Raw genomic sequence first — 11,076 nt, 5'->3', positions numbered from 1 at the left:
TAACTTCAATACAGATCAGATACAAGGAACGTAAGTGTCAATACATGCCCCAAATGTGTGCAACAACAAAAAACTGGACAGAGAAAGTGTATGCTTGTGTGCATCTGCGAGTGTGTTGGGGTGAGGGGGTAGAGGGAGAAAAGGGGGATAGAGGTAGAGAGGGGAGGGAAGGGAAGGGAAGGGAAGGGGTTAAAAAAAAAAAAAAAAAAAAAGGGGGCTGGGTATTTCTGTCTGTCTCCTGGCCGGAGCGCTTCGCCGTGCCAGAGTGCGTTCAGGCTGCGCGGTGTCGGACCGAAACCACCGGGGTTCCCAAAATAAACTGAGGGGACGCAGATACGCGCGCACACACACACGTAGGATACACACAGAAAGGCTGAAGAGTGAGAGAGAGATACACACCGTCGGATGGCGGAGCAGAGCCAAAGAAAAGACACTACAGCGTAAAAAGAAAAGGGGTATCGCTTCTCCCCCCCCACCACCTCTTTTTCTTGCTTTCGAGTGCACATCAGTGGAGGAGGAAAGCAGAGGACAGGTGTACTTATTGATATGGATTTATTCATTTATTTATCTATTGATTTTGCTTTAATTAGTGACCCGCGGTAGAGAAAGAGGGCGAGAGAGAAACAACGAGGGGAGGAGAGGGAGGAGCGAAAGTCAGACAGGAGGTGCCTGCATAGCCTTACTTTATTATTTGATTATTTCCGTCTTTTACCAAATAATGCTTTTGCGTTTTATTATTGTGTCGCTTTGTGTGCATGTATTCTTCAGCAGACCAGCCAGCTACTAACCAAATCTTTACGAGAACCAAAAAGAAGCAACTATTGTGTTACACGGACAGTTTTCCCCCCTCATCTCTCTACACCAAGGATTCACCGGTGGACAGTGTTTGTTTGAGACTTTTCATGACAGTGCAGGAGGAGAAATTTCTCTTTTCCCAACCTAAACCAAAGCAAAACCCCGCCGAGGAGAAGAGACCGAGACCGAGAGCCACTGCGATCTTTACGCACAGCTGTCTGGACACAATAAATGGAGTCTAATTGTGTCTGCGTTACATCCAATGGAGAGCAGCTGACAGAGGAGCACCAACTGCACTAGATTCACATGGGTGCGACGATAACAGATATCCTCCACTGTCCAGTCACCTGCAGCCCGTATTAGCCTGTATGGAGAACCACTGGTAGCTTTCTATCTCCTACCAGAGCTGAAACAGTCGTGGCTGCGCGTCCTGCACATCGCTGTGTGTACGTGCGTGTGTGTGTGTGTGTGTGTGTGTCGGACTAGTTGACTCCGAGAAGACACAAGTAAAGGGACCGTAATATCCTTCTGTATCCCAGAGCTATACAAATCTAAAAACCGAGAGATGTGAATCCGCTGAGGCACAGGCTCAACCCACGGAAGAAAAAGCCAAATACAGAGTCTCTCTTTTTTTTTTTTCCCCCCAAAAACCATCCAAGCTTCTTCACACCCGGCTGTCCACAAACCTGGAGAAGCATACGAAGAAAGGCCAAAGAACGACCGACGGACGACGGATCAGAAAAGAAAAGTGAGACTAAAATAAAAACGACGACCCCCAGGTCGACAGAGGACCATGTTTGTCCCCCTGCCGGTCCCCTTCGTCTTTCAGAGAACAGCGTCCGACTTCAGCGCCTGGAGACTCAAGTCCTCGCTGGCTCCGCGGTCCAGCCCCGGTAAGACGCTTTTCTACCGGTCCTTTTTTATCTCCACTGTGCACCTACACAAAGAATAAAACCCGGTTATTATCTTAATTTTAATATCTTTTAATTTCTAATCCAGATTTAGCTACAATTATATTCAGAACATATTCTTCCCCCACTTTAATCTCACATTTAACTAACGGTGCAGTGAACTTATACGGGTATATTACAGGGGTACACATACATCATTTTAATCCTGTCTATATTTTACTTAATACATAACATACAACTCACAATAAGCATTTTTCCACATATGAAAGTTATTTTACAGCTGCGAGATGAGCACCATAACCATAATGTCTTCAAGAGTCTTCAAATGTCATTTCTAATCCAATGTGTTTTAGATTGTTCATTTGTATAAAATTCACATCATCTTATCTCCTGAATTAATAATGATTTTCTTGTGATTTGCCTTATTCTGATTTGTTTCCAATCACACAAACAAGTAAAGCTGTATTCAAAGTTAAATGAATCGGACTCACTTGTGTGAAGAAAAAAAGACTAGATGCTAGGTGCATATCTTTTTTATCATTACCCTCTTTTTTCTCCTATTTATGTCCGCAAATAGAAATAAACTGGATTTATCATTAGCAAGGCAGAGAGTTTAATTAAAATACTTACTTGCATATAAATCCAAAAATGTAAAACACACCCCAAAATTGGATGCATGAATATATGGCTCATTAGCATCCATCACAGTGTCATAGAGGCGCCACACTCTCTGCTCATCTTTTCCTCTTTCATTCAGGGCAATCTATCCATCTCAACCTCCAACCCATCTGTCTCCTCTCCTCTCCTCTCTCCTCTCCTCTCCTTCAGTCTTTCTCGGTCAGGTTAGGGGGGGAATATTCATGGTCATCTATCGATCAGAACGTATTGATCTCTGACTGGGGCCACATTGGGAAAACGGGAGTACAGTCAAGTTGGCTGAGGGAGAAAGTTTGACTTCACTGGAGATAATGTGTGAAGAAAAAAAAGAACACAGTGACATTTTCTAAATGGCTGAAATTCAAATTGTGTTGACAAAATGAAGTTTCAATATTAGTCCCTAAAAACACACACAAGTATCCTTTTATACCTTTACAGTTTTCCTACAGAATAAAAGTAATATTCCTATAATTGTCCTATCACTGAAGGGACTTGCAGTGAGTTTGTCAATCAATAGTACTTACTATAATGACCGTATCATGCCTTTATGCTATGTTTTAATACCCTATGATCACTATAATATTGTTTTAGTGACTTGCAGTGTGATCAATAATGGCAGGGCTCTTTATGGTATTTTTCCATCTCCTATAGTATCACTCTAATGTCCCTGTTATATTCCTTAAGGGCTCTATCCCATATCTGTGATATTTGCTCAGCATTGTAGTCTTAAATTCATAATGAGTTTCCTTCAGTTCCTCTAGCTACAGTACTCCAAAAGTTTATGAGAAATTAAAAAAGAAATCTGGAATTGAATGTGTTGAATGTAACACAAAAGAGAAATTAGTCAAAGAAAATGAAATGTATTCTTCTGTCAGCTGGATTTTTGTTTATCCTGATGCACCTGCTAGAGGTCATCCAGCATCCAACTCGCCTGCTCTAGTTTTTCTTACCACCTGTGGGAGTTTTTAAACTTAAGAGTGTGACTTGTTGGTCACTGTTTCAACATAACCTCTGTGTGTGTGTGTGTGTGTGTGTGTGTGTGTGTGTGTGTGTGTGTGTGTGTGTGTGTGTGTGGTGTCTACATGTTTGAGTGGGGTTCCTAGAGGGTGACAGTGTCAGTGGCTCCCCTTTCCCCATCCCCACAGCCTTAATCCATCCAGGCGGAAATTTCAAATGACAGATGGGGGGTAGGTGTGTATGCCGAGCCGTGCAGGGGTAATTCAGGCTATCACCTTAAGTAGGTGTCAGGAGGAGAAAAACGGTTGAGGTTTTAATGAGAGCTGCTCCTGGCGGCTTTGACAGGCGACATATAACCACTGGCTTGTGTTTTGGGGGTGGGGTCAATTTCTCTTTTGGTCCTTTAAGAAATTAAAGTAAAAGACACAGTGAGAGAACAAAAATGAGAGGTGGAGGCTGGGTCCGAGGGAGTGAATGGATGATTGAATGAATAACATTATGAAGAATGAAGTGCATAAATGAATAATAAATGAATGAGAAGGTGAAAGTGTCAGGGAGGGAATTAACAGGTAAAAGAATCACTGAATTGAATTTATAACAGCAGTGAAATAAACTGACTGAGTGCCTGAGTGAAAGAATTAATAAGCTAAAAATGAATAAACGCAGATGAAACTATAAGTAATTTAATGATTGGGTGAAAGAATCAATCATTTAATGAACAGAATCCAGTCTAAAGAATGAATACATGAGTGTGACTGAATATATGGATAATTAAATGATTTAACGAGTGAGTAGAGAGGTGGAGGGCCTTGGTAGCCGGATTGGTTACAGCGTCAGCCGCACAGTTGCAACTGTCACCGGTTCGATTCCAGCCTGGCGACCTTTGTTGCATGTCATCCCCCCTCTTCCTCCCCCGTTTCCTGTCTGCCTCTTCACTGTCCCTATCCAACAAAGGCAAAAAAATTATATAAAAAAAATGAACGGATGTGTGAGCCAGTCTCCCTCGCGTTTTTTCCTCGTGAGAGGGTCAAAGTGCCCAAACGGGCCACTTTTTTGTATTTAAACATGTCGGTGTGATAAGCAGCCAATACACATGAGAGAAATAAACTTGGTAGGAGAGCAAAGGCCAACACTCATCCCTCATTTCCCCTTCTGTTTTTTCTTCTCCTTTCTCCGTCTTTCATCCTTAATCTCTGGAGAGAAAGAAACTCAGAATCCTCTGTTTCTCATTCTCTCTCTCATTTCTGTGAAGTATTCACTTGACACGAAAGCCTTTTCAGTAAAATGCAAACTCTCCTCTCTCTCTCTCTCTCTCTCTCTCTCTCTCTCTCCTTTCTTTATCTCTCTTTCTCTCTCTCTTGTTCCCTATGGACAGGGAGGTTGTTGAATTGGATTTGCCTGGTGTGGTTTGGCCAGGCCCCATAAGCCACTTTAGCTAAGTCTGTTACCCACAATTCTCTGTCTCTCTCTGATCTGCGCCTTTGACCAAGGTGTGCATGTGTGCAGCTGTACGATTGCCTCCACCTGTAAGTGTGTGTGTGTGTGTGTGTGTGTGTGTGTGTGTGTGTGCATATCTGGGTGTGTTTGCGTTTGTGTGAGCAAAGACAGGGTGTCAAAAGTCTAAGATGAGGTGAGTGAGGTTCAGTGGAGAAGGAGAGAGAGAGAGGTCCTAAACAGCAGACGTTAGCAGACAGTGGTTTTACAGTGGATCTAAACTGAGGGCTTATGGGTTTTTTGTCAGCTCGACTCTTTAACACTACAGTGTTGAGACCGCTGGCCTCAGCTCAGCTGGGCCTAAGACACATCACCACAGTAAAACGCTTTTAAAACAGTCACTGGATTGAATTTGTTATCGGAGATTTAATATATTTTCATTTAAGTGCCCAGTAATATATTGTTGTAAATACATTGTTCATTTGAAGGCAGTAAACTGTCTCAGACTGTCGGCGCTCCATCTATGGAAATATTGTTAGTGTATGAAAATGCAAAAGTTTTAGGATACTGACTATCTGCAGGAATAAAAGAAAATAATCTTGATTGATCAAAGTTTGATATTTGATATTTATTATTTTTCACTCTGAAATTCGCCATTTTTAAACCACCTGACAGTGCTGCAATATTAATGCAAGCTTTTTATACTGAGTGGACCTTTTTAACTCATTAAGTATGCAGGAAAATCCATCAAGTTTACAACTCAAATACATTAAGTATAATACCTTTTCTAGTTTTTTTTCCTGTACTTATTAGCATTTTGATGCAGTGGAGTAAAAACATACTTCCATAATCAAAAGCATAGATTTTAAAGTAGTAATTTAACACATTTGCCCAGTTATTTTTGAAGATATGTTGTCTTTATGTTGATCTTTGTAGCATTCAATGTTTAGTTATTTTTTAAAATTCAAGCTGGAAATTTGAAATTCATCAGTACAGTATAGTTTAGCTAAGAAGGCTCAAATGTAATTATTTGAGGTTTTAATTTCTCTCACTGTATACAGCATGTAATTTCTATATTTAACAGCAAGAACCAACTGTGGGGATGAACCCTGACATCTCTGTGTTGACTGTGGTCATAAACCAGTTGGAAGAAAAGAAAGGAGAGTGGAAACCACATCCTTTGTCCTAAAACGCACCTCATTGAATTCTTTCTTGTTTGCTCCTCATTAATACACTTGTGCTGTGCAACTTTCACAGATTTACTGCTAAAGAGAAGAGACTGATGCTCTGCAGTTCATTTTGAGCATCACATCTTGGCCACAAAGACTTAAAAAGCTTCTCTTTTGTGCAGCTCAGAGATCTGACCAGACAGTCTCCTCCGCTGTGTGGTTTTCAGAGGGCAGGCAGGGCGGAGAGGGACCTGTAGCTGCTGCTGCTCTGTCCCTCCTCTGCACCACAACAAAGGAAATCTAAATGCTCTTTTATTTTATGTACACTGCTGTAAAATCCTCCAGGGCCACTGTGGCCCATATAAAACTGAGAGCTGTCAAATTCTCAGAGAGAAGGCACGTGTCTAGATTGAGAGGGATGGTTTATTTATGTTGGCTACTCTGAGAGGCCTCTTATCTGAGCTGTAGTTATTCAGCACAGTGTTGATTTTATTCTCTGGTCCGACCTGTTCTTTTCTACTGTCTGCTTTTCTAGTTTACATCTTTTACACAGCAGGAAAGCACATAAGTAGAGTGATGGAAAGTCATGATAGGACACGATCATACAGAAAGAGCTGTGTAGAAATGATTGTATGCAGATGGTATTAAAAATATAACAAAGAAAACAGCTAAATCTGATGATGGTTGAATCCAAATCACCACGGCAATATAGATACTGAAAACAATAAGGTAGTGTGGCAATAGTGTTCTGTTCTATTCTATTGTTTAACAGTGTAGAGAAACTTTTATTGCAGAGTTCAAAGCACAAACCTCCTGCCCACACTCGCACACACACATTTTATACAGACCAGAAAAGTGCTCCGTGCTGCTCGATAACTACCTCCTCTCCCACCTAGGATCTTCACCTCGCAGTGCCCAGGAGGGGGTTGTGTTGTCTGGGCCACACCAAACTGGGCCTGAGCAAAGGCCCCTGTGCCTGGATTAATTGGCTGTGTGTGTTTTGTGTGTTTGTGTACGAGCTTGTGTGTAACAGTGTATATTAGCAGCAAGTATTTGTGTTTGTGCAAAGACGTTTGAGAATGTGTTCAAGTTGGAGCAGAATATCTTTGTGTGTCTATGCATATGGAGAGGTTTATCAGTGTGTATGCTAGAAGGTATGTGTGAAACAGCGGTGTGTACAAGGAGGAGTTTGCTCTGTGTGTGTGTGCGTATGCATGAAGCTACCGGTCCTGTGTGTGTGAGCAGGCAGACAGGTAGACGATTCAATAATTGCACGTTGAGGTCAGTTATGGATCTGTCCAGCATGTGTGGTTTATCTGGAAACCACAAGCAGCTCATAGCTGCCCATTGTGTGAGTGGTTTTAACCTTCCACCACTATTGATTAGCCAGCATTGACTACTCTCCCGCCACCCCGTGTGTGTGTGTGTGTGTGTGTGTGTGTGTGTGTGTGTGTGTGTGTGTGTGTGTGTGTGTGTGTGTGTGTGTGTGTTGATATGTGCGCACGATAATTCGTGATTCTAACATGTTTGTGTGGGTGGACTGGGTGTGTGTGAATGTGTGGTGACATGAACGATTGCCGTGGAAGTGTAGGAATTCGAGATAGTGTGTGTGTGTGTGTGTGTGTGTGTGTGTGTGTGCCGCGCATGTGAGGGCACCTGCTTCTGCATGTGTGTGTGTGTACGCGTGTGTGTGTATGGATCAGATTTTAAAAGGGGCAGCGTTGTTGGTGAGTCCTGGTGCTAACGTGATTGCGAATGACAAAGCGTCCAGGCGGGTTTGTTAGCTCCATAATGGGGAATCAATAGACACAACACAGATGTCAATACAACATGCTTTATTGCGTTAAGCCGCTTCACCCCCACCCCTGGCTTTGCACGCACACACACATTCACACACCAACTGTATCTGAGGATGTATCTGCTCTGTAGTTGCTGTCTAAAACACATGCATGCAGATATCAGTGTATTTAAACCTCACACACACATAAGCAGGCACACTGGTATCACTGTCAACCCAGGTCGTACGAGCTGCTACACATACGCGATCTCTTTTGACACCTACATTATGTATTTATGTACCTCACCTTCACACATTTTTATACAGTGTGTACTGTACCCAGTCAGTGTCATGCTATAGCAAACGTTTCTGTAACTTCGCATATCAAACAGGTTACCAGTGACGTGTTTTTTATAAACATCTGTCTCCTTCTTGACGATTACTGTAGTGTTTCTTCACTACATTTCCCAAAGTTCACTGGCAGGGAATAACAAAGAAGCATTTTTTCGTTGCATCCAAAACAGATAGTAGTAGGGTGATTATGTACCTCATGATTAAAAGCTCTTTAAATAACTTAATGCACAGTTACTATCCATGTAGAGGAGCAAAACAGTCATACAGTTTACACACATACATGTACTGTACATTGCCTTCTAAACATGCACAAACCTGTGTGTGCAGCTGTGAACACACACACATACACACACACAGGCCTTTTGTCTTTGTTGCACACAGATGATAGAAGTCATTTCATACCATGGACACTTCCTGCTGTGCAGATATGAAATAAAAATCCCCCCACAGCCAAATATGGTCACCTGAACTCTGCTTCCCCCTCTGCTTGTCCATATGTCGGTCCATCCAACCAGCTCAAACTGTCATTGTTACCGTGGAAACATTCATAGGCCATTAGACACACATATAGAAGGAAAGCAACCTAGGTAAACACTGTCCTCCTCCACACATACGCACATAAAGACTGACACACATACATGCACCCTCCATTGGGCAGTCATCTTCGTCTTGTGCTCTTGATGGTCACAAAGACCATTAAGGGCTAAATTGGTTGTACTCAGGCTACATTTGACTGCCCTGTGTGTCTCACTCTCTTTGGGTTTGTAATCGCCAATCATATGTAAGTGTGTGTGTTTGTGGCTATTTGTGAGGACATTTCCGGTATGTCTGTGTGAGTAAACATGAGTACCCGTGTACTTACGGAGTACTTATTACATGTGTATGTGTAAAAATTGGTGTTTCCCTGATGGCTCATCTCAGTACTTGTGTGTATGTGTTCATATACAGGCCAGTGACTATTTTACACTCTTGCTAAATAATGAATCTGGGCACAGCAGGGGACCTTTTTTGGTTTAACACCAATGCGCACCCCTAATCGAATGCACTCAGCGTGTGCTGCCCCTTTGTCCGACAAGGTGTCCATCGATAGGCTTTCTCCTCAGCGCACATAAATGCCATAAAGAATCCCGTGCCTATTCATTCGTCTCATAGCTCACATTCCTTCTCTTCACGCTCCTCTCCATCCCTCCTTTCACTCCCTCCATCAGTCTAATTCCCTGCCTTGGCCTGGCATGCCACTGGGTGTGTTCGGCTGGAAGAAGGGAAGGTGGAAAGAAAGGAGAACATGAGGGCAAGAGCTGGCGAGAAAGGCCTGAAGGCTGTTCAAATGATTAGCAGCTGGTCTGAGGTCAGGGCTGCTGTTCACCTTCTAATTAAGCAGAATAATTAGGTTCCACACTACACACATATCAGACGTGTGTGTGTGTGTGTGTGTGTGTGTGTGTGTGTGTGTGTGTGTGTGTGTGTGTTAGTGTGAGGTTTAACATATATGTGTTGCTTTTATTGTAGTGTTTTGTGGGCACCTGTTGTTTTTTGCTTATCTTCTTGTAAACTGTGTGTGTGTGGAGTCTGTGAAAAGGTATTCCATCATAGCTACTGTGTAGCTCTTTTAAGGGATTACCCAATGTTCGAATCACGTTTGAAATACGTTACAAGTTTTAAAGGCAGACGGAGAATTTCAAAAATCAAAGGCAGAGTGCATCCGTCACTGCTTAAACCTTTAAATATCCAGGTAAATTGGTTTCTTGACCGCACATACCCTCAGGATTAAGAACCAAGACTTTAGTTCCACTGTTATGGCTAAAAAAAATGATAATCGTCTTATTCTCTTAATCCCTGATCCAGATCATGGATAATATGTAATCTGTATGTCCAAGACCTGTGTGCCCACCAGCTTCCATAAAAATCTGTTGGTCAGTTTTTGAAACATTCTGCTGCCAGGAAGACAAAGCAACTAATGGGAAAAACATATCCCTCTGGCCAGAGAGCGTTCATCAGGAAATACATTTTGGGCTTTTATTGAAGCACAATTTCTGCTGTTAAATTTGTTAAGATGTAGTATTAGATACTCCTGTGAGTAATTTGCTGTAATTTACAAGCACTGTACTGTGTTAACACAAGGAATGAAATGTTTACAGAACATAGTAATGCTATGTACTATATGTTTGTTAGTGTATGGAAGGTCATGCATGTTTGTGATCTCCAGCAGGTGTGTGGTCTGTTAGCGAATGTCTGTCACTACCTGCCGCTGCTGTGTGTAATACAGAAGTGCTGGTCTTTTGTGCCAACCTGAAGGCAGTGATCTTGTTCCCCTGCTTGCATGAACAGAGAGAACAGGGCTTAGCAAAGGCTCCTGTCCTCCTTCACAGGTCTCTGACATAATGAAGCCAGTGTGTGATCTCACGCAAAACCTTTCTGTGGAGCTGTGAGTAAGCTCGTCTTGATGCGCGCTTCTGCCGTCTCAAAGCTTTAGGACTTTTTTTTAATAGAGATTAAAATGACAAGGCCGTGGATAAGCAGAACGGTGTGTGTGTGTGTGTTTGTGTGTGTGTATTCCTGTGTCAGTGTGCCTGTGCATGCGTGTGTGTGTGTGTGCTTGAGTACACTTTGCTCTCTGAGTGTTTGCATGTTTATGTGCGCCACTGTAATGTAATCTCGCCGTTTGCTGCGCCGCAGGGACGTTTTATGCTCGCCAACATAGTTTGTATTGAATAAACCACACACAGAGAGCCAACGCGTGTCCTTTGTGCAGCCCTTTTGCATGTCCGCAACTGTCTGTGTGTCTGTGTGTGTGTTCCTAAGCAGTATGAATCCCTGCAGCCAACAATGCGTTTCTTGCCGCCGCTGATACATTTAGCTAATAAAGTCGGATGACAAAAGTGGGGTTAGTTAGATTGGATTCCACCTCTTTTGTCTCCTCTATCCACCCGTCCATCCCCTTGGCTGGTGGTCAGCGCTGTTTTGGGGGGAAGAGGGGAGATTTAGACCCCCCAATTTAATTTAGCGGACAGGAGTTATGGTA

General features: G+C 42.7%; 1 protein-coding gene across 3 annotated transcripts in view; it reads left to right on the top strand.

Moving 5' to 3' along the window:
* The first annotated feature begins 201 nt into the window (after window positions 1–201).
* LOC127358413 (POU domain, class 2, transcription factor 1) overlaps window positions 202–11,076 on the top strand; it is a 57,278-nt gene continuing 46,403 nt past the window's right edge. For all 3 annotated transcript variants that reach the window (XM_051391499.1, XM_051391498.1, XM_051391497.1), the window contains exon 1: window positions 202–1,688. In XM_051391499.1, coding sequence (XP_051247459.1) covers window positions 1,589–1,688 — 100 coding nt within the window. In that variant the 5' untranslated portion in view covers window positions 202–1,588. The remainder of the gene's footprint in view (window positions 1,689–11,076) is intronic.

This window comes from Dicentrarchus labrax, unplaced genomic scaffold (assembly GCF_905237075.1).
Source record: "Dicentrarchus labrax unplaced genomic scaffold, dlabrax2021, whole genome shotgun sequence".
Taxonomy (NCBI): Eukaryota; Metazoa; Chordata; class Actinopteri; family Moronidae; genus Dicentrarchus; species Dicentrarchus labrax.
The sequence above is the reverse complement of the archived record's forward strand: the minus strand, read 5'-3'. Positions and strand labels throughout refer to the sequence as shown.